General features: G+C 35.9%; 1 protein-coding gene across 3 annotated transcripts in view; it reads left to right on the forward strand.

Annotated features, from left to right (window-relative positions):
- Positions 1–22,530, forward strand: part of LOC114650288 (AP-1 complex subunit sigma-2) — an 87,777-nt gene extending 65,247 nt beyond the window's left edge. Inside the window, exons 5-6 of one of the 3 annotated variants that reach the window (XR_003715981.2) lie at positions 6,055–6,152; positions 21,532–22,530. Coding sequence is in view for 2 of the 3 variants with exons in the window: in XM_028799830.2 (XP_028655663.1) it covers positions 6,055–6,102 (48 nt within the window). In the remaining variant the exon portion in view is untranslated. The remainder of the gene's footprint in view (positions 1–6,054; positions 6,153–21,531) is intronic. The other 2 variants (XM_028799830.2, XM_028799831.2) reach the window with 2 other exon arrangements.
- The last annotated feature ends 2,688 nt before the right edge of the window (positions 22,531–25,218 follow it).

A 25,218-nucleotide genomic window follows, 5' to 3' on the forward strand; every position in this document is an offset into this window, starting at 1 on the left:
GAAAGCATTCCATCATTTTCTCATGTTCTGTAATGCAATGAACTGTTGTTTTACTATTACAGTTGTTTACTATTGGAAAGATCTAAGGAAAGGTGCCTGGTTAGGTAAAGATAAATATGAGCACTTAGTTTCCAAGTGGCCTGTAAAGCAGAAAAGTTTGCAGCAGTGTGTGTATTTAAGCCAGAACATTCCAATCGAAAAGTATGTATGCATTGTTTTACAGTATGTATGAAATTAGTCATATTCATGCTAAAATTACAATTGGCTGTGCCCTTTATAATTTATTCTAAATGTTTTCAGAATAATATAGAAATGTCTGGTGTGCCACCAAACATCTTTATTTAAAAAATGTGTATGCCCCCTTAAGTTTGTCAAATGTAATGTTTGGCAGTAAACAAACATCATGTCATATTTAAGAGAAATCAACACGGTTTCATTAATGTAGTGAAATAATTTCAGAGACTATAAAGAGACTATATCATTTAGGATTCTAATTAGGGATGCTCTGATCAGGTTTGTTTTAGGGCCAATACTGATCACTAATTTCATGTAATTGAATTAGTTGATTCTGCTACTGATTTTTAGATTTTTTTTTTCTTTATCTCTTTTAAAAAACTTTTTATACTAAGCTCCTGCATAACCACATGTGTAGAAGCCTTATGTAATATATAAAAGTGTTAACTTTATTTTCACAATTAAACTGTAGACTGCAGGTGTTAACCTGTTTAGTTTTATTAACAACGTGAACTTTGTTCTTCAGTTATATATATTCTTGAATAAAAGCGAATTTGTTTTGTTATACGTGTACCTTTTGTGAAAGTGTTTATTTCATATTTGGACTTCAGGCTTCACATATTACACTTAATGTCAAAATTTTGTTGTTAGTAGTAAAACATGAAAAAAGTTGTTTTAGGTATGCATTCAACAATTCATGCATTTCCTGCCATCCTACGCTTACACAGATCATTGTAGACACGGAACACACATGGAATGCATGTGTTCCAAGTAACAATATATTATGTACCTTATACAACTCCAGGCCCCTCACACCTAGATAAATAAGACTTGAGCTGGGAGAACTTTTTGTTGAGCTGCGGCGGTGGGGGGATGAGATTCCAGGCTGCTTGCTGCTTGTGCTGATTAACACCTTTACAAAACAAAAGAAGCTTGTGACGATGCGGGTTTGCTCCACGCTCCCATACAGCTTCTCTAAGCTCTTGAACCCGACACCGTTAGTAATGTCACTGATGAGCTAGGCAACTGAGGCACAACAAAGCAAAAGGATGGTGCAAAAATGTAAAGTGCATTTATTAAAAACCGCAAACAAAACGGTGTTCAAATATTGCAGTGCTTCACAAATCTTTAAATAAATAATCCATTAAAACGAGTGAAAGGTGGAGGTTAAAAACCAATAAATAAATCCTTTAAAAACGAGGTTAAAACATGGCTGGAAGCTGTCCTTTAAAACAAAGCTCGGTGCCTTTCTTTTACTAGTGACTCCCTTGCTTCTCCTTTCCAGGCTATGCACCAGGGGAGCAACCCTACCTGCATTCTCACCTTCTCTCTACCTTCTGATCTGGAGGCTTCCCGATCCCTTGCTTTGGTTCAGGTCTCTCCAGACCGAGGCTTGGCTTCCCACAACGGCCAGGACACTCGTGCTGGAGAATCCACTTCCCAAGCCTCCTGAGTCCCACTGTCTTCTGTGGTGAGCCATCCTTCTTCCGGCCACTCCCGCTCCTCACTGAATGCTCAGCGGGAGCGACCACAATCGACTGCCCTAGGTGTTGGCCAAACACTCCGCTAGGCATCACTGTCCAGATGCCTGCGAGCATGCGCTTGCTTGCTGCCTTGCATTGCACCGGCTTTCCTCTTCCTTCTTCCTGCCTCCCTTTTCTGCAACCTCCGTTCCTTTCTTCTTCTTCCATTTTCTTTCCCCTAGCCTCGCGCTTCTATTTATCACGGGGACGTGGATCAGCTGTGGCAATTAGCAGCTCCCGGAAACAATTACGGATGTGGACGACTCCTCACCTGTGCACTTAAGTACGGACCACCTGCATCACAAATTCCCCCGGGAACCGCTCGGCCACACACACACCATGCCCCCTCACTAAGCCGTGAGTGTGGCGATTATTTATTTAAAAAGTGGTCTTTTTGACGTGAGCTGTGGACCCGCTACACCACAACACTAATGGAGAGGTACGAAGGAATTTATGGTGGCCAGGGAGTTTATTCGTAGGCTTCATGGATTCTAGTGTTAAGTCTTTTGTAGTAAAAATTGGCTGATTTAGATATCAATTGGAGTATCACTAAGCAATGATAAGTGTTGTGTTTAATGTTGATAATAGGGGTTTTATGTATCATTCTTTAAATTAATAAAGCAAGCCTAATAGGTCTTAATTGTTACAAGTGTTAGGTGGAGGAATTTGTTTTTGGAAGAGTTATTCGGACAAGGCTAGTATCAATACATTAGAATTCAGCAATCAAAAACTGAAGGATATACCAAGCTTACAGTTCTGTCCAGACTGGGTAAAAACCAAAAGTCAAGAAGCTTCAAGAAGAAATTGCCAGACAAACCGATTTTCTCAAACAAACAAAACGTTACCTCATTTTATGATTAAAACTTTTTAAAAATTTAGTGGGTTTTTTTTCTTTTCACTTTGTAGCATTTGTTTTTTCATGAAGTTTCCACTATGTTAGGATTAAGCCGCCATGTGCATGCGCACAGAGTTTTGGAAAAGATGGTATCTTGCGAGCTTGTTTACACTTGATTGAGTGCACTGTATTGACATGGCTAAAATAACTGTAAACTCTGCCACTGCTAACTATGATGGCATATAAAATTTAATTTCATCCAGCCCCTTCCTCTAAAGGCACATGCATCTCCAGTGTTCCAATCGAGTTTTTCTGTGCAGCACAGTACATCGCAGCTATGTCCTGTACTTATGATAGAAACTGGCTGCTCATAACTACCCAACAACAAAAAATATAAAAAGGTGAAATGTTGAATTTCCATAGAGAACTCATGTTTTTAGCATGATGTCAAAGATGTGACAATCTCATGAAGAAAATGGTTCCTTGACTTCACATTTGCCTCTGCACTTTTTTTCTCATTTTATAACAATGCACAGGAGTCAGGGCTGGCAACCTTTCCACAGCTTACTTGACATCTGCCACAAGTTGGTTGTTGTATGTGGATAGAAAATGCATTTGCATTTCAAACTTTGAATGTGGCCTTTGTGATGCATGTTTATACCAGTGATTTTTTTTTTTTTCGTGATGCAGGTTAATTCAAATGTAATTGGTTGCACTTTACTATAGCCACAGATTCTTACATGTGTCCAGACTCCTGCTTTTACTTGACATTATGTGCTAGTGCACTCAGCAGTTGATTTTGGTCCTGTGGCTGCTGGTTGCTTTCTGCTGCAATGTCCCAGAATTGAAAAGTTGATAAAGAAAGAAGACAGGTTCAAGAGGAAGAAAAATATATTAGTGCTGTGAGATGTTCTCCGGTGCCTACCCAGTATGATTTTGATCAATTCATTCCAAATTTAGATTGGTCGCTATCCTTAGAGGAACTGCTTGCTGTTGCCACACTGGTTGGAATTTGTGTGACTGTTGCCAGGCACCTGGCTCTGAAACTGCTCATGTAAATGGTGCAGTGCCAGCTCATTATTGTTGGTGATTAGTTGCTGATGCCATTTTCAGGCTGATGCATCTTGTCAGCACCATTACAATATGATTGTGATGAACACAGAAGCACATGTGTGTCTTACTTGTAAATGAAATGTGTTGCTTGTTGGCCATTTAAAGGATTATTTTTAGCTCTGAATAAAAATTAAGTTTGATACCTCCAATCTAAATGTATGATATTGGTATGTCCCCCAACCCCCCCCCAAGTGAAAATTATGAAAAGCTTCTATTGATTTCTCTCTATGGAGAGAAGTTTGATTAATTTATTTTGGACATTATAGAGGTATGGTAACCAAGAGCTGCTACCTCTTTTATTTGTGTGCCCGTTCTTTCTTTCTTTCTTTCTTTCTTTTTTTTTTTTTTTTTTTTTTTTTTTTTTTTTGCATTAAGAAATATTACCATTCATCTAAGGGCTGTATTATTCCCTTATTATAGGAAATTGGCAATAATATGTAATACTAATGCAGAAAACATACTATTGCCTACTTTGTTGCTAGTGCTTAGTTAGATGGTCCCTGATCTTCATCAAAACTAGTTAACCTAAGTGGCAGTAATGTTTCACATTGTCCTGAACTAGAAACACAATGTACTTTAGCACTAAAAGCATGCCCCAATCAATGCACTTAAATGAATTCATTTTTTAATTCAATCTTAACTACAAAAGTTGACATTGAATCAAACCACAAGATTCTCAGACATTTTCACCTTTAATAAACAAACAAAAATAACAAATTATTGCTGATTTTTAAATTCTGCACTCACCAGTAGTTTGTGGAGTGATCTTATCTGACAGTGTCTCCTAAAGAAATTTGCACAGGTAAATCTGTTTATTAAAATGTGACTGTGTTTTTGTCATTTTAAGAATTTTCAAATTCTAAAGTTGTTTAATGAACGATTTCCTAGATGTAGTGCCCTTCTTCAGTGCTAATACATTTTTGTGCTTTTAATTCTTCAGTTTCTGGTAGACATAAGCATTTGGAGAGACTAGTCCAAGACGCAATAAAATAACCTTTTAACATTTTTGTAGCACTAGATATTGCAAAATGTTATCTAATAAATACAAAGAATATGTTATTTGTTCATTCTCTTTCTTAACTGAAAATTATAGTTATAATATCAATATAGAAATAATATAAATGTTGGAAATATATGAATTGAAATATTTGTCAGGTTCCAAAACATCCATCATCATTTTTTGTTTTACCACAGTAAATTGGCAAAGTAATAGATTTTATGAGTATGTTTGTGCTGTATCTGGTGTTTGGCATTTACCTTTTTTACTTATTTCAAGGCATTATCGGACCTGTAGGTGTACCGTTTAAATTTGAATACAAAGACTGTTGCTGTGATGGGTATCCAGAGGTAACTTTGTAAAGGAAAGGGGAATGTAAATTATTTTAGATAACGAAAGAGCAAATAAAAATTTTGTATGCTAGTGAACACACCACAGTAACTTGTACCACACTAATTCTGAGTGTCTAGTACCTTAATACACTTAATACACTTGTATGTGAGTACTCAGAAAAAGAAATTACACAGAGGGAATCTGTAAACTGCAGGCTAAAAATTTAAATCCTACCTCATTAAGCTATGAAACAACAGCTGTAACTATTGGCTAAGTTTTCACTCCAAATCTTAAATGTAATTTGTATCATGTTCTTCTTTGCTCCACTATACTTAGAAGTGGAAAATGACATAGTCTCAAATACTTCCGGCTAGTTGGCTTAACTAAATGTTGGAGAGACTTCAGTTGTTTGAAAGTACACCATGGCAGAAAATATTTTATTGTACTGTTAACTCTTTCTCTGTTTGAAACAGTGTAGCAAATAAATACTCCAGAAGACTCTCTTCATTCCGTTTAATCTACTGCATCAGCTTATTGTTTTGTGACTTTTATAAGACGAATTCCGGGGAGCAGCTGTCCATGACATACACCCTTTGTTTGTGTTACTGAATGTCACCTGGCTTCATATTTTTTTTTTCCTCAATAACACAAAAGTTATTAAATATGTGGTAGTTCTAGGGGAAATAATATTTATAAAACTACCAATAAGTGTTCATGTTGGTTGCTGTTCAGAATTCAAATATGAAACATAAAAATTATTTAAGAATTTAAATATTACAAAATTACAAAAATAAGGCAATAAAATTGCACCAGAATGCAATGAATAATGCAGGTTTCAAAACAATTTTAATACCATACGAGTACAATGTTAGATGGTATGATTTCACATTAGGTAGTTTTCCACTAAACAGTTCCTGTGTGTTGATTATATGCTTTACATGACTGAATACATTGCAGGTCTACAGTATGTAACAACAAAAAAAACCAAAATCTTTATTTGCTTGGTTTTGTATTTGTAGAGCCAAAATGAAGACTGGGGAGGTTTATCTTCTGATGATATCTTATAATTGAAAATGAGTCTGAGACTTTGTCCTCTCAGATGCCCTCCCAACTGTGGGTAAATACTGATCTCGTCAGATAGCATGAGGAAAGGGGTGATATGCTAATTGCACGTAGCTCTGATTGAAATGTTGCTTGGACAGATGTTTGGACTTGAACAAAAAAAGCTTTAATTGAAGTGTCTGGGTTTAACCCATTGCATGTTGATATTTGGAAATTGCCTGGGTGGCTTTATTTTTCTTTTTAATACATGTTTTAACACTAATAACATCTATTTGTTTGTGGCTCATTTCTGACTTATTTACATTTTACATGGGTAAAAAATTATTTTTTGATATATTGGTCTCATAACCATATTCAAATTATATATAATAATCAATGCATGTTTTTTTGTTTTCTGTCTGTCTGGTGTGATTTAAAGGTGTGATGTTCTAGTCTAATAACAATATGCTTTACATTGAAGTATTAAGGTTTTCAATTCATAATATTATAATAAAGCTATTTTTTATTTTAGTTTACAGTAATGAAAGGCATTGGTAATGATTATAATTTGTTTTTTTTTTTAATAGAAATTAGGGGTACATGATGAATTAGTGGAATAGGTACTGTAGCATGAAAAAAGAAGCAACTTCCGTACTTAAATTTTTCTAAATTGAAAGTCTGAGTAAATGTTTTTTCGTCAATCAGTCTTTCTAATGCAAAGCTATTTTTCCTGCCTTTGATTTATTTTAAATAGGTAGGTTCTCCTTAAATAACAAACCTAAACATATGTTTTAAACACAAAATTATTATTATTTTATTTGTAAGAAACTGTAGAATATTGTGAAGTGGTATAGAGTTGGAAAGGGTCAGTTTATAATGATGGTGAACTACTTTAGTTAAATAAATAAAACTAACAAACAGAATTGTTTGTTATATAGTCTTAAAAATACTAATGATGAAACAATCACAAATACTGCATCAAGACACTCAATGTACCACTAATTACAAAGAAATTTGAATGCACATGTAAAATATTTCAAAAAGTAAAAATGTTTAAATATATTGATTTTATATTTAAAATAGTTTTTGCAGTCAGTATGTCTGATGCTTTTACTTGATTCTTAGTATAAATCTGTTGCCAGATAAATAAGTTAGGTAATAATTGAAATACATCTTTAGTAAACCAAAGCTCGAGCTCCATATGCGCAAAGCATGCAATTATTCAACTCAAAATTATATATCGAGCACATCTGTCTCGCCTAAAACTGTCCAAAATGTTTCCAGGGCAGGATCCAACCTGTGAACGCTGCAATCAAATCCCAGCCTCACTGGGTCACATGTTTTGGGCCTGCACCAAATTAACATCATTTTGGACCAAAATTTTTAAGTGCCTCTCAGATAGCCTTGGTGTCACAATCCCTCCTAACACATTAACAGCTGTGTTTGGTGTTCTTCCAGATGGGTTTAAATTGGAGAAGGACAAACAAACGGTGATTGCATTCTACTACTCTTTTGGCATGCAGACTTATTTTGCTAAACTGGAAGAATCCTAACGCTCCTCTTTTAAGACAGTGGGTAACCGATGTTTTATACTATTTGAAATTGGAAAAAATCAAATATTCAGTTAGAGGATCTGTACAGAATTTTTTTTAAAACCTGGCAGGATATAATCAATAAAATTTTAGAATAAGCTCTTAAAGCACAGAGGAAGTAATTATCTCCGCATTTCTTTTTCCTCTCCATTCATCTCTACTGGCCTATTAAACTCATCAGTATAAGTTTTACCACGTTGGCCATGCTCTCTCTCTCTCAGGGGTGGGGGTCAACTTGTTTTTCAATCCTATTTTTTGTAAAAATTGATCGATTTGTATGAATGATTGCAATAAAATTAAAAAAAATATATTGTTTTATGCAATGTTTCTTTCACTGATCACTTTTTTGTAATGATGGATATGAATATTACTGTTGATGTCCTGACTACTAGCTGTCCCCCACGCTGCTCGCGCTTTTTAAATTCTTCTATTATATCAGATTTTAAAACCATATTCTCTAGTCTTGATGTGCATGTCCAAAATAATGGTATCGATGATTCTGTCTTAAAATTTAATTCTTCTTGTAAAATGGTTTTAGACTCAATTGCTCCGCCCAAGATATGCAGTAATAAGGGAAGACCTGCTCCCTGGCTAAATGAAACTACGTGATTGCTGCGCCACGCCTGTCAAGCTGCTGAACGGTGTTGGAAAAAAGATGGACTGATTGTTTCTAAACAGATTTTTAGGACTTCTCTATTCAACTTCCAGGCAGCCGTTAAGAACTCAAAACATGATTTCTTTGCTGATTTAGTATCCCGTCATTCTAAGAATCCTAGGATCTTATTTAATTCAATTAATGCGGCCATTCACCCTCATTCTGTGATGGGATTAAATAGAACTGTTCATTCATGTGAGCAGTTTCTATCATTCTTTGTCAGCAAAATTGATACTATCCGCTGTGGCATTGTTCAAACTGGCTATGAACTTCCTACTGTTAAACAAGGCATTGTCTTAGAATCCTTTGCTCTAGTCTCACTTTCACAGTTAAAAAGAACTATTGACACCTTTAAACCAGCTCCCATCCCTCTCGATATAGTACCACCACACCTCTTAGTGGAAGCCTTTGATGTTTTGGGCCCATCTTTACTAGCCAATTTTCACCCAATTTCCCAACTGCCATTTCTGGCTGAAATTCTAGAATTATTTATAATCAATTGGTCGATCACCTTAACGCCAATAATTTGAGATCTACCAATCTGGCTTTAGGTGTTTTCATGGTGTTGAAACAGCCCTCCTGAAAGTATTCAATGGCATCTCTATTATTACGTACTCAAAGACATGAGATATTGCTGATGCGGTTTGAACATCTTGTTGGGCTTAAAGGGGCTGCTCTTAACTGGTTCAGGTCATATTTAACTGGTAGACACTTTTCAGTGACTTTAAATTCCTCTTTTTCGTCTACTGCTCCTCTTAAATATGGTGTTCCTCAGGGATCCATTTTGGGTCCTATTTTATTCTCTATATACCTTCATCCTATTGGAGCTATTTTTAGGAAATTTAACATTCCTTTTCGCTGCTATGCGGATGATACACAGGTTTATATTCCTGTCTACAACTCTGCAATAAATCAACTGCACAACTGTCTTTCTGAACTAAGATCCTGGATGGCTAATAATTTTCTTGATCTGAATCAAAATAAAATGGAGGTGCTTATAGTGGGTCCATCAGCTAAAGCCCAAATTGGTCTTGGACTTCTCGGCTCTTTCTCTGTCTTTTGGAAACCTCAAGTCTGCAATCTTGGTGTAATCTTTGACAGTAACCTCTCTTTTGAGAAACAAGTAAATTCTGTAGTCAAGAGTTGCTTTTTCCAGCTTTGTCTATTAGGTAAGATCAAGCCTTTTTTTATATTCTAGAGATCTTGAGAAAGCTACTCATGCTTTTATTTTTTCTCACCTTGATTACTGCAACTCGCTGTATTCTGGGATTAGCAAGCAAATCCCTGATACACAGGTTACAGTTGGTCCAGAATGCTGCCGCTCGCTTTCTGGTTGGGGCAAGAAAGTATGACTCTGTTTCTCCTATTTTAGCTTCTTTACACTGGCTGCCTGTCAGTTTTCGAATTGATTTTAAAATCTTGTTGCTAGTTTTAAAATCTTTACGTGGGCTTGCTCCTGCCTATTTATCCGAATTGTGTGTTTTACACCAGCCATCCAGAGTGCTTAGATCTTCTGGTCAGTTGTCTCTTGTTGTCCCTCATACCAAGTGTAAAACCAAGGGGGACAGGGCTTTTGCAGCTGCTGCTCCTCGCCTGTGGAACTCTTTACCTCATCATATAAAGAAGTCGTCAACAATTGAACTGTTTAAAGCTAGATTAATGACTAATTTCTATTCACTTGCATTCCGTGACCTTCAGTAATACTGATGGTTTCCTCATTGTGATTATATAACATCACTTCTATTTATTATTTTTTATTTTTATTCATGCTCATATATTTTTATTTCTATTTGTTATTTGTTTGTTTTTCTTTTATTCTATTATTGTAAAGCACTTTGGCCACAGCATTCCTATATTGTTTTAAATGTGCTATATAAACAAATTGACATTGACATTAATGCACTTCAGTCACAGAGATCTTTCATATGCTGCAAAACATATTCAATAACAGTTAAGTTTAAGTGTTAAAGAAAGTTTAAGTTTTATTATTATTATTTAGGTTATACATATTTAAAGAACTTACACACACTCTTGCCTCTCATGTTTACATTTATTTCATTTCACACAGAGAACAAACAAGTCTGCACCATTATTTCCTGTTGCCAGGCTGCAGTGCTAACCACTGTGTCACCTTACAACCCTTAAGTTACCTACTGACTCATGTAAAGCATTTAAAAAAATATCCATAACATATATATGAACCTTAACATTTAGAACCTATTTAATAAGTCAGCTGACACACACACACACACTAGTATTGTCTATGCTCAATACATATTCTGCACTTTCCAAAAAGCAGCATAAACGCATACCAGAACTGTGATAATTAGTGCAATGAGAGAAGTTGCAAAATCAACCGGAATGATCAGGCAAATTATAGAAAAAAACCCAATCTAAATCCGTTAAGTAGTTCTGTTGTGAAAAGCGGACAGACGTACACAACCGACTCGAAAGAAGGCTGGTGCGTGAGTGTGAATGGCCCCACCCGGCTCCCTACTCTTGAGGTACCACCTCCCCTTGGCCCGCAGCCTCTGTCTTCAATTTGTGCTTATTAATCTCTGCCGCAAGCAAAACTGTATGATACTTGACACGATGAGAGAAATCGCAAAATCAACCGGAATGTTTAAGCAAATTATAGAAAAAAAACCTGATCTAAATCCGTTAAGTAGTTCTCTCATGAAAAGCAGACAGACAGATACTGGATTTTATATATACACATTTTAATCACTTGCAACATTTTTCCTCAACATGTTTTCTTATATAACAACTAAAGCAGCATACCGATTTCCCAGGTACTGTTAGAATTAAAGTTCTCTTCATTTTCCCAATCTGTGTAAAATGTTAAAAAGAGCATACAAACACTACCCACTTAAAAAGAAATGGAAAGAAAAAACAGACTCTAGAGAAGAACGAGTTAGCTGCCATTACCTTTATATACCGCCCTCACTCACTTTGTTGATTAGTAAAAACAAAAACCCTAATTGCTTCTGATGATGTAACCTCCAATTGCTGCTTCAAGTACCAACAAAGTGCAGAACCACAGTGCCTGGTCTGCCACAGAGAGAACACAAATCATAAGAAAAACATAAGGTTAAAAGAAAACATAAATCTTACAATCTATGCCAATGATAAAAATATTAACCTTTTTAATCTAAGCCCTATTTTTTACTTAGAAAAACTGTAGAAGCACAAAGAGGGCATACAGTACGATCTTATCTCCTGTAAACCTGCACTCTCTAATGTGTTTATTGTCCATCAGTAACAGAGATCTGGCCTTTTTTTTTTTTTTTTAAACTAAATCTGCACTTCTCCTTTGAGTGACCTGTTCATTATGCCCTCCTAATTGAAAGCTTTGTGGGTGTTATTTGCACGAACCAGCCTTCCACCTCGGCCAGGTGCAAATCTGTCCCACAGTGATTAGCTCAATATTACCTTACAACTATGAACATACAACTCAAGTAACCCACTGGAACGGTATTAAACAGGAATTTTGCCTCAATTCAGTCCTTCTCTAGTTTTACTTTTTTTTAGACTTATTTACAATAATCCCTCAGTTCTGTACTCTTAACTGTTCTTTCTGCCCTTTTTAGTTCTGAAAGAGAAGCTTCTTGCTGCATCTCCTTTGGCAGGGTGAAATCCCTATGAAACTGACAAATAATTTAATAGCAAAAATGCTTACCTTTAAAGGGTGTTTGTTTCATTTGTGTCATTTCCCAGGGTCTTGCCCTGTTCTCTGGAGACTCAAGCCTCTTCTTTCTCCTAGCTGGCTTGACAAATTATGTTGTGGAAAAAACTTTCCTGTATTTTCAAAGAAGGCAGTCATGGAGTCCAGCTAAGAATGCAGAACTTTTCTATATTTGCACAAAGATATGCAAAAATGTCTCGCCCATGAAGTGAGCAATCAATAATACAATTCATTTGCTTTTATGTTTTTCTACTGCCATTACTTTATCTGATACATCACGTCATCTAACTCTTAATATGCAGAGCATTATTATTTCATCCAATTAGCTAGTGCCACCAGTATTATTTGATTCCTCTCAATTCTCCCATTTACCTGAATGTTGCTTCATAAATAGGAGTGATCTACGGACTCTTATTGATCTTAGCACTGTTTCATAAGAGGGGTGTTGGGCTTTCCCATTACTCTATCCTTGCTTTCTAGAGTGTTGTTCGTTACTCGTTTATCTCATTCCAACCGTGGAAAAATCAAGCTAGTGGTTTTTCTGGGATGTAGCAGACCTCACATGCATATACAGTAAATACTGTAATAAATAACTAAAAATTCCATAATATCTCGGATGTATGATCAACTTCAAACACCATGGTTCTTGCTTTTATCGAGTATTGAATGTTAACCCTAATTTCTATAAATATCTCAATCAGAAGTTGCAGCTGAATAGTTATTGAATGTGCTTCTAAAATCTAGGAGTAAAACATTAAGCAGATTTTGAGTTTACTGTCAGTGTTCATAGATATTTTGTAACACAACTAAGAGGGCATTCTCAACATCTGTTCCTGCTCAATAAGTGTACAATTTTGGATTTAAAAGGATGAAATCTCTAAAAGAAGGTGCTTTTTTGTTTCTAAAAAGCTTTCATTGGTATCAAAGGTAGAAGAGCTGGACCAATGCTTTTGGTCAATTTGTACTTGTTCAGAGTATTTGTGAGAGACTGCTCTGTTTTCTACAATTAATCATTATAGTAGTAGGTCATAGAAATATTCACTAACTGTTCAGAATGTGCTTGTGATGTTTTGCAACAGATTATGTCTGGCCTTTGGCTTTGCCATGCTTTATTCACTTACACTGTAATCTGACAACATCAACAGTTGTTTCAGTTTTATACGGCAGATGGAATATCTTTTTACTGTGTTTATAAATATTGTCTTTAGCAAAAGAAAATAATTGGTATGATAGCTGCAGTAGAAATAATTGAGGTTGTTAGCAAAATATAATTCATTGTCAAGTTATGCATTGTTTCTTGCACTTCTAACCAAAGAGAAATTTTGGGTGGAAATAAAATCATTTGCATTATTATTAGATTACAGTTCTGCTTTATATTCATAAGACCCCTAAATTCTGTTTGAGAAACTTTTTGTCTATGTCATGGAATGACTGAATTGCCAAACCTAATGTGTTCAAATTTGCTCAGTATTTTCTGTTGCATTGGTGACAAAACCTCAGCTGGTGCAGTGAGATTTCTTAGTTGCTGTAAGCAACAGTCTCCAAATGTGCACATTTTTAGTTTTTACCTGATTGATTACTCCATATAAGCTGGATCATATTGTTCTCTTAGTTCCTGGACCTGATTGGGCCTGTGTCTAATAAGTACCATTGGCAATAAATCAGCAATGACAAATATCGGTATTGTTCCAATCTGTGTAGTGACATATTACAGAAAGGCTGTTTGATCAGTGTACAGATTTATGTCACTCTTTATCAACTTGACTTTTTCTGGACATTGGCCCTCAGCTTTTTTAGAGTTTGTGTAGCAACGTTAGTAGCCCAGTAGTTAGCAGTTAGGGAAGAAAGTCAACCACAAAAAGTATAGTCTTCTTGACAGTGTGTATGACCTTAAATTCCTGTTACACTGCATGGCATTTCCAACAATTTTCAGTCATGGACTTTATTTATATACAGTTTAGGTCCATAAATATTTGGACAGAGAAACTTTTTTCTAATTTTGGTTCTGTACATTACCACAATGAATTTTAAATGAAACAACTCAGATGCAGTGGAAGTGCAGACTTTCAGCTTTAATTCAGTGGGGTGAACAAAACGATTGCATAATAATGTGAGGCAACTAAAGCATTTTTTGAACACAATCCCTTCATTTCAGGGGCTCAAAAGTAATTGGACAAATTAAATAACTGGAAATAAAATGTTCATTTCTAATACTTGGTAGAAAACCCTTTGCTGGCAATGACAGCCTGAAGTCTTGACTCATGGACATCACCAGATGCTGGGTTTCCTCCTTTTTAATGCTCTGACAGGCCTTTACTGCAGCAGCTTTCAGTTGCTGTTTGTTTGTGGGCCTTTCTGTCTGAAGTTTAGTCTTCAACAAGTGAAATGCATGCTCAATTGGGTTAAGATCAGGTGACTGACTTGGCCATTCAAGAATTTTCCACTTCTTTGCATTAATAAACTCCTGGGTTGCTTTGGCTGTATGTTTTGGGTCATTGTTCATCTGTATCATGAAACACCGCCCAATCAATTTGACTGCATTTAGCTGAATTTGAGCAGACAGTATGTCTCTGAACACCTCAGAATTAATTCGGCTGGTTCTGTCCTGTGTCACATCATCAATAAACCCTAGTGTCCCAGTGCCACTGGCAGCCATGCACGACCAAGCCATCACACTGCCTCCACTGTGTTTTACAGATGATGTGGTATGCTCTGGATAATGAGCTATTCCACTCCTTCTCCATACTTTTTTCTTGCCATCATTCTGGTAGAGGTGATCTTGGTTTCATCTGTCCAAAGAATGTTTTTCCAGAACTGTGCTGGCTTTTTTAGATGTTCTGTAGCAAAGTCCAATGTAGCCTTTCTATTCTTGAGGCTTATGAGTAGCTTGCACCTTGCAGTGCACCCTCTGTATTTACTTTCATGCAGTCTTCTCTTTATGGTAGACATGGATATCAATACGCCTACCCCCTGGGAGAGTGTTGTTCATTTGGTTGGCTGTTGTGAAGGGGTTTCTCTTCACCATGGAAATGATTCTGCGATCATCCACCCACTGTTGTCTTCCGTGGACGTCCAGGTCTTTTTGCGTTGCTGAGTTCCACCAGTGCTTGCTTTCTTTCTCAGGATGTACCAAACTGTAGATTTTTGCCACTCGTAATATTGTAGCAATTTCTCGGATGGGTTTTTTCTGTTTTGCAGCTTAAGGATGGCTTCTTTCACCTGCATGGAAAGCTCCTTTGACCGCATGTTGTCTGTTCACAGCAAAATCTTCCACATGCAAGCACCACACCTCAGATCAACTCCAGGCCTTTTATCTGCTTAATTGATAATGACATAACGACGGACTTGCCCACACCTGCCCGTGAAATAGCCTTTGGGTCAATTGTCCAATTACTTTTGAGCCCCTGAAATGAAGGGATTGTGTTTAAAAAAAAAAAATGCTTTAGTTGCCTCACATTTTTATGCAATCGTCTTGTTCACCCCACTGAATTAAAGCTGAAAGTCTGCACTTCAACTGCATCTGAGTTGTTTCATTTAAAATTCATTGTAGTAATGTACAGAACCAAAATTAGAAAAAAGTTTGTCTCTGTCCAAATATTTATGGACCTAACTGAACATGGACTTTGTTATTTATAAAATCTTAGTTCACTCCCATTACCTCTAATTCAAATAGTTTGACATCCCTAGAAACTCAGCCATACCAGTTTGTGACTGACCCCCAAAAGAATCAAAGAGGATTGATTTCATTTTTCCTTTTAAAGTTTGTCAGCATATGTAAGTGTTTGTAATATATTACATAAGGTCCAAGCTTTAGGTCCTCATTCACTTCTTCCTAACTACAGTATACTAATTACTGTTTTATCAATTCAGTTAGCTATCTGCCTGTAATTTTCTATCTTCACAATTAACTGTTCCAGCTACATGAAAAGTATATCATAGATAAGAGTGTTTTAATAAGCCGTAATCAAGAGTGTTTGAAAATCACTACTGTACGTTTCAAAAGCAACCTAACTTTTTTTAACATCATTTAATCCATTTCTGGTTCATGAGGATATTGGTGGCTATCTATGCATCTTCAGGAGCAAGGTTGAAACATCCTTTGTCCAGGGCACCAGTCCATTACAGTAAAACACAACTGCAACTCGGATCTCTTTTTTTTATGCTGCTGATCAGTATTAATCCTGCCATAAATGTAAGGTGTACAACATATTTCCCAACATTTTATACATGTCAGTTTTTACTGTGATACAGGGAATTGCATTTATGTCAGGTGATCCTCATAGTATTCATCCATTTGCCCTTTTTCTGAAACCACTTTTTTTTTTAAGTTTAGCAATGGCCATCCTGGCAAGATTGGTTACCAGGCAAGAAGCAACTTTGAGAAGGATGTTTTTTGTCGCAAGGTGTGTTTACACACCTGTCCACTGTTACTTATGCTGGGCAAGTTTAGGATTGTAGATTGACTTAACCTATATGTATTTGAGATGCAAAAGGAAAATTGGAGCACCCAGATTTAAAAATCCTAGGAAGAAGTCGCAGAACCTGCACTGACACATCCCAGGCCAGATCTGGACTCGGGACTCTATAACTATGAGACAGAAGTACTAACCACTGTCCCACTATGGTGTCCTATTTGAGACTTTTCTGGAAATGTAAGGTTCTGTAATGTTGAAAGATGCAGCACCTTATGACATAATTGTAAATGTCTTGAATGTTAATGGTAACGTTAAATTAAGCTGTGGCTATAAAACTGAAAACCTGAGAACCCAAAAACTGGGGACGTTTCACAATAACAGGACTGGGTTTCAAATTCTGATTTAATGGAGTAGTTAGAAAACAGTGCTAACTACAGTTTCTGCTCACCTTGTCTTATAATATCTTTAAAGGTATACCTGGTTTAGGAATCCATATATGAAATTTAGAGAATAAATGTTCCTCTGTAAATTAGGTTATGTTTGAATAAAAGATAACAGCTAATAAATGATTTTGGCAATCTGACGAAATACGTGAATTTCACTTAAAGTTGAAATATGCTTATTTCATTATCCTTTAATACAGTACAATTAAAGGAGAATGTCACTCTCTTTGACATCCAGATTTAAAATAACACATGATCTGAAACTGACAATCGAAAGTATTTAACTTAGGTAAAGTTAACATAATACTTCCCTTTAAACCCTTTATGGTTCTTTTGGAAGATGTGAATAGAAAATATCTTCCAAAAGTATAAAACTCAAAATTGCACTGTAGGAACAAAGTTTTCTTTCATTAAAAATTGTGGATATTCAATTCAAAAGGATTATAGTATGCACAGGAAAGAGCGTGAAGTGTTTGTATGTAATGTTAGATGGGATTTGAAATGTAATGGTTCCTGATAGGAACATCCATCCATCCATTATCCAACGCACAATATCCTAACTACAGGGTCACAGGGGTCTGCTGGAGTCAATCCCAGCCAACACAGGGCGCAAGGCAGGAAACAAACCCCGGGCAGTGCAGGAGTGATAGGAACAACATTTACTTTAAACATATTAACTTATTAAAATGCATCACTCTGTATAAACAGCTTATATAAAAATTGATATCTACATAGACTTTTCAAATTGAGGAAACTTGATTTTAAATTCAGCAGCATTGTCTGGAAAATATATATTCATGAGCCTACTTTAAAAAAAAATGTGTTTTAGTTAAAAATATTGTTCTTTTTGAGCAATAAAAGAATAAATCGTCTTCATAAATTGTTTCACATTCTCTGTGTTACAGCCTCTACTCTGCAGTACTTGATTTGTTGGACAGTAGGGATAAGACTACGGTATTTTTGTGGAATGGTTACAGTCAAAATGAGTCTGGCCTATCACTAGATATTTGTTAAAGATAAATTTATGAGTGAACTAGCTGTGTTAACCATCCAAGACTGATTTAAATCTAAGTAATCAAAGTAGACCTCAGCATTGATGTTTCCAGTGCTCCATGTAATACATACAGTGGTGTGAAAAAACTATTTGCCCCCCTTCCTGATTTCTTATTCTTTGCATGTTTGTCACACAAAATGTTTCTGATCATCAAACACATTTAACCATTAGTCAAATATAACACAAGTAAACACAAAATGCAGTTTGTAAATGGTGGTTTTTATTATTTAGGGAGAAAAAAAAATCCAAACCTACATGGCCCTGTGTGAAAAAGTAATTGCCCCCTGAACCTAATAACTGGTTGGGCCACCCTTAGCAGCAATAACTGCAATCAAGCGTTTGCGATAACTTGCAATGAGTCTTTTACAGCGCTCTGGAGGAATTTTGGCCCACTCATCTTTGAAAAATTGTTGTAATTCAGCTTTATTTGAGGGTTTTTCTAGCATGAACCGCCTTTTTAAGGTCATGCCATAGCATCTCAATTGGATTCAGGTCAGGACTTTGACTAGGCCACTCCAAAGTCTTCATTTTTGTTTTTCTTCAGCCATTCAGAGGTGGATTTGCTGGTGTGTGTTTTGGGTCATTGTCCTGTTGCAGCACCCAAGATCGCTTCAGCTTGAGTTGACGAACAGATGGCCGGACATTCTCCTTCAGGTTTTTTGGGTAGACAGTAGAATTCATGGTTCCATCTATCACAGCAAGCCTTCCAGGTCCTGAAGCAGCAAAAACAACCCCAGACCATCACACTACCACCCACCATATTTTACTGTTGGTATGATGTTCTTTTCTGAAATGCTGTGTTCCTTTTACGCCAGATGTAACGGGACATTTGCCTTCCAAAAAGTTCAACTTTTGACTCATCAGTCCACAAGGTATTTTCCCAAAAGTCTTGGCAATCATTGAGATGTTTCTTAGCAAAATTGAGACGAGCCCTAATGTTCTTTTTGCTTAACAGTGGTTTGCGTCTTGGAAATCTGCCATGCAGGCTGTTTTTGCCCAGTCTCTTTCTTATGGTGGAGTCGTGAACACTGACCTTAATTGAGGCAAGTGAGGCCTGCAGTTCTTTAGATGTTGTCCTGGGGTCTTTTGTGACCTCTCGGATGAGTCGTCTCTGCGCTCTTGGGGTAATTTTGGTCGGCCGGCCACTCCTGGGAAGGTTCACCACTGTTCCATGTTTTTGCCATTTGTGGATAATGGCTTCTCACTGTGGTTCGCTGGAGTCCCAAAGCTTTAGAAATGCTTTATAACCTTTACCAGACTGATAGATCTCAATTACTTCTGGTCTCATTTGTTCCTGAATTTCTTTGGATCTTGGCATGATGTCTAGCTTTTGAGGTGCTTTTGGTCAACTTCTCTGTGTCAGGCAGCTCCTATTTAAGTGATTTCTTGATTGAAACAGGTGTGGCAGTAATCAGGCTGGGGGTGGCTACGGAAATTGAAACTCAGGTGTGATACACCACAGTTAGGTTATTTTTTAACCAAGGGGGCAATTACTTTTTCACACAGGGCCATGTAGGTTTGGATTTTTTTTTCTCCCTAAATAATAAACACCATCATTTAAAAACTGCATTTTGTGTTTACTTGTGTTATATTTGACTAATGGTTAAATGTGTTTGATGATCAGAAACATTTTGTGTGACAAACATGCAAAAGAATAAGAAATCAGGAAGGGGGCCAATAGTTTTTCACACCACTGTATATCTCAGTTTTATGCCATTTGTATGGGATTCGTAAAAGAAGTGTTATTGTTGTGGCATCTTTGGATTGACAGAGGCATAGCACTTGGATGGACACACAGAGAGACACAGACACTTACCCTTTTATCATGATTTTGTAAGCAGTGCATTTTGAGTGGAATTGTGTTGGAAAAAATAGTTGGCCAAATGTATAAAGGTGAATAAAAAAAACCTGCTCAACATTTCCATTTTAAACAAAAATCTTATTACCTCGGCCATTATTGAATTACTTTGCCCTTCTGTTGCAGCAATGAAGTACAGATCTCTGAGTTCACAATATGTGGGTGCCCCCCTGAGTTATAACTGCATGTTTGTGTATCTTTTTTTTTTCCTTGTTAGAAAGTAATGTCAACTACTGTTCTAACAGGTGGTAGTCTTGTTTTTTTTTTATTAGCTTTCATATGTTTTAATTTGGATATGCAGTTTTCTAGTATGACTTCAACGGAAGCCTTCATTTTTAAACCAAAACATAATACAGTGTGTATATAGATGTGTACACAATACTTGGACTAAATTTAGTCTGTGTATAGTGGATATTAAAATGTAAACACTTTTTCACCTTCAGTATAGTTATTATTATACATTTATATAAAAAGAAAATGAGCATTTTAATGGAAACTAATGAAAATATTCTTTTCAGGGCCTTGGTTTAGTAGGATGCACTCCTTTTGTAATGATGTGTCTTACTATGTTCAGTAAATCGTCTGTGGTTGCACTTAATCTGCCTTGGAGAGTGCATGAGTCTTCGTTTTCCCAAAAGTTTTCGTTTGTCATCATTTGATTTTTTTTTAGAATAAATACACACACACAATAAATAGAAACATTTTGTATGTATTACAAAATGTTTCTTGTTTTATGTTACATTCTGCCTATTTACAGTATATATGTATTTATTTTTTTTTTATCTATACTTGTAATTCGTAAGTGTCCTTGCTGAACTCATTATAGTGTTCTTATTAAGAATAAATACAACTTAATTAAAAGGCCTAATAACAATTAAATAAAAAAAAATGGCTAATATTTTTAAAAAGTAGTTTGAACATCCATGCTAGTAGCTCAAACAATAGGACATTCTATTGAAATATTGAGTCTTCACCCTTGATTTAAAGACTGAGGTAAATGGAATCTCTTTATATTGACCCTAAACAAGACATTACTCTTTAAAAGGGCCCACTCTCAAATGTTCTCAAACATACACAAACTCCACATGGACAACCGTCAGAGGCACAATTGGAATACAGGGTGAACAGCACTAAGCAACAGGTGGCTTAGGAGGCATTAGAAAATCCTAAATCTCAAAAGAAAAAATACCTAATGGGCTTCCACTTGAATTACGGTTTTGTAGATGCAAAGTAGTTGTTTTGCAGGATAATGTTTTTGTCATTAGCATAACCTGTTTTTAAATGTACAGATTTATTGTATTCTTTAGGGATTTTTTCAGACACTTCAGTAGCCATATGAGAAGCTAATATATTTGTAATGTACTGGAAAACTGTACCCCCCCCCCCCCCCCCCCCCCCCCCCCCCCCCCCCCCCCCCCCCCCCCCCCCCCCCCCCCCCCACCCCTTGTTTTATGAAATTTTATAAGCAGTGGTGCTAAAAGCACACTTCCTCCACAGTTGACTTGCATTCAGAAATAATTGATGTGGAAGTAGTATTGCAGTGAAGATTACTGGCTGAAATGTGGAAGAAATGAAATACATTATCAAAATTATAAATCCTCATCAATCTCTGTTTGCGTTAGATTGTGCTGTATTAAATGTCGTTCTCATATCACATATATATCATGGTTTGCTTTTCAGAACTGTCTAATAGGTTTAAGTTTTGCTTTATGCTCACATTGTCAATAAGCACTTGTGTATTTCTTTTCTGTAGCCACGCCATGAGTATTTTAATGTCCCTGTGTACTAAATGGCTCTGCTGCTCATCCTGCATGCTGAAATTCCACGGCACTTTCCACAGCTGCTTTCCCGTTGGCACAGCATTGTCTTGGCAAAAAAACATCCATTTCAAGTCATACTTCGTATGTTGTCACTTGTTGATCTTCAGTATTTTTTTTTTGGTCTTTTGCTATCATGTTGATAGTCTTTTTTTTTTTTTTTTTTTTTTTAGTGCTTTAAATTGTGGTATATCATGTATGTGTTTTCTATTTTAACTTGTTTTTAGTTGCCCTTTATATTATAAAGTATGTGTAAATACAATATATATGTAGTATAATGCACTATTCTGTTTCTACAGTGTAATTTGTAATTTATTTGTATTAAAACATTAATGCATTGCTTCCTTAATTATATGTTAATAATTAAAAGCAGTGGTAGTATTTGAAATAATCTACCAGTACTGTTAAAGGTTATTTGATGTCTGCGTAGGCTCTTTTAAGTTTTGATACATCAGCAGAATGCATTTTTTATGCATATGAATACTAGTGTTTCATATCAGATTCCAATTTTAGACTCCTTTCCTTTATATGAATTTCTTATTACCTTATTTGGGATAATCGTCTTTTGTGGCTTCAATATGCAGATATGAATGCTGTTGTTATAATTAAGATTTCCACATCTATTTAAATGGAAAGTTTTCTTCCTTTGATTTAATCTGTATAGAGGGAGAAAAAAAACATTCTGAAATAATATATATATATAAAATATAAAAGTCTATTAAAATATGCTTTGTGCATTATCTGCATGTTATACATTCAGGGGTGTAACACATTCTGCATTTTTCATGTTCAGAATTCTTACTTTTAACATATAAATTGACTACATTTCAGAACTTCGCTGTTTTTACCCTAGTTGTTGGGTTCATACTGGATTTCTATGTTTCTGCCTATAATACTTGATCTCCCTTCTGAATAAAGTATAGCATGTTAACTTTTCTGTGTTCTGTGGTTCACTTTTTGCTTTCATGAGCAAGTGCTTCTGGGTCCTACCAAGTAAATAAAACAAATTAATTTTTCAAACAAACCTTGTTGATATAATACTTAATATTAGAGTAATAGATACTTTATATACAGAGTAGTCCTTTTACCCAGTGAAATCCTTTCTAGTAATGGTAGTTTTTGAGGTTGTTTTGAAAGAAAATATTGAATTTGTTTTAATGTTTTTCTGTGTGTTCAAAATAAGCAGCAAATACATATATTGCAACAATTGAGTTCTCTGTGGTGCCTAAAGTGCTTCAGTTATAATACATGCACTCTTAAACATACAAGGGAGGAGTAAGGAATGTATGGTTAATGTCAGTGTTCAGGAAGGCATATATAAAACCTGCAGCACAGCAGAACTATGTCTCCCACAGCCTGCCGAGCCCTTTGCTCACAACAGCAAGGCTTTTTATAGTCATGAAAAAGCTTTTCATCTGCATGTTTAAAGCTGGAAATTCAGAAACTGAAAATTTCTTCTGGTACTTTGCAGTTATCTCTTAATTTTTCTAATTGTTTATTTGATAACCATTTCATGCAGCCTCTATCCTCCTTAAGGATGAGGACTGTAACACCATTTTTAGCAAGGACCACAGGGGCCGGTGGAGAGCTGTACTAATTAGCCTCTCCAGGTGAATCATACAGCGTCAAAGGTGACCACTGTTTTCGAGTATGCAAGTATGTATTCAGAAATATGTGTATGTATATGATACGGTATAATTAATGAGAACCTGCACAAAGCTGGGATTTCAGCTGGTTACCCGTTGTTGGGAAATTCATGAAATTGCAGTCCTGTTAACGTAGCACCCCGTCTCCTCAGACTAATGTTCCATTTTGACTCTTTCTTGTTCTCTTGTTCTTTGAGATATTTAACCTACACTTTGCAAGGTTCCTGATTAAAATTCTGGGCCCATTATAAAGTTGGAGTGGAAGCAGAGAATGCTCAGTGGTTAGAGTTCTTGTCCTGAGTCAGTATGGTGGTGGTTATGGATAAAACAGATGGGCCTTCTTCACTTTTTAGGTGTAGGTTTTCCTTTTCTTTTTTTTTTTTTTTTTTTTTTTTAATTCACTCCCACATATAAGTGGTTCGATAGATCACACATAGGAATGAATACATGAAATCTTTGAAGTATACAAATTAATTTACTTCTGATTTTTTTTCTGCTGAAATGTTTGAGACTTTTTAAAAACCACACAATATGAAAATATCAGACTTTCATTTACCAAGTTCTAAGTCTTAGTCATTCTACTGCCACCATGGAATTTAGAGAGCTGCTGATAAAAAGTCTGATTCAAGTCGTCATAGCCTCTGACTGCACAATGTTGAGTGCAAATTAAACTGGCTTCTCCAGATGAGAAACCAATGCTGTACCACAATGAAATAAGCTCCAACAATGACCTTTTTTTTTTTTTTTTTTTTAGCCGTTTCACCACTTTTTCTTTTATACGAGACAGCGTGCACATTTAGATAAGCAGAACAACGGAAGAGAATGCTTCCACAAACATCGACATGGTGTAGTTCACCTTTTCTACTGCTGGTGGAAAAGATTTGTATGCAGTAACATTACTTTGACATTGGGCTCTCACAAAACCTTACTTGATTGATTCACTTTGCAAAAACAAAACATTCTTCCTTTGCTGTAGATCAAAGAAATGGGTGTCTGCATCTCAACAGTACATTTAAAAGCACTCCGAATGTTTCTGTGTTTGTTTTGAGATGCAATATTTTTTTAAAATATTTTGGGCATATAATAGACATTAAGTAGAAATGCCCATCTCTAGTGTACTTGGATAATCTTTCTCAAACTATAATAACCACAAATGAAGCGTGAAGAATTAAATAGAAATTAAGGCAATGTACATATTCAGTTAGTAGTGTTTCCTAATTAATAACACAGTACATGTTACATTTTTTGTAATCATTTACTATATCTGTAGACTGCTTTGCTATGTAAAATATTAAATTTGGAATGGTCATTGTGACATAGATTTGCAAAATTGTACCCAGAGTTGTACATACAGGATGCAGTAAAGATCCATCTGTAGTCCTGGCCAGAGTGATCTAGCTTGGTGGATTGGATGAGACAAGCATGAGATTTGGAAATTTCAGTGTGTTGTAATTCCCTATACATAGACATAGACAGTAGTTAATAAGTTAGTCATGTAACTTTTTTTGACATTTCAGATAGAAACAAGCAGGCAACCAGTTCAGTGTTTTTTCATAAGCATTGTTGAGTGTTAATATTGTGAAATATTGCTTCCTTTTTCAAAAGTGAAATCTTCCCCAGCCTGTGGTCTCAAGACTTGCATTCTTAGTGGAATTCATATTGTTAGACTGTTTTGAGCTTGCAGACTTTGCTGATGTGTACACCTTACAATACTGCACAATCACAATTGGAATAGTGTTCAGAAAATGGGAGTTAAACGCAACACAAGGTGACTTTGACTTGAAATGAGCACTACACTGTGACTGTAATCTGCTATCAATTTTTAGAAGAATGTTAAAAGTAGTTTGTTCAGAATTTTGGAAATATTCATACCAGGAACTAGATTTATAAAACTTAAGTACACACAAAAAATGGCTCAAAATGTGTGTGAAATGCAGCGGTCATATACAAACAGAAAAAGCTTTTGGGGACCGGTTG

This window comes from Erpetoichthys calabaricus, chromosome 4 (assembly GCF_900747795.2).
Source record: "Erpetoichthys calabaricus chromosome 4, fErpCal1.3, whole genome shotgun sequence".
Classification (NCBI taxonomy): Eukaryota; Metazoa; Chordata; class Cladistia; order Polypteriformes; family Polypteridae; genus Erpetoichthys; species Erpetoichthys calabaricus.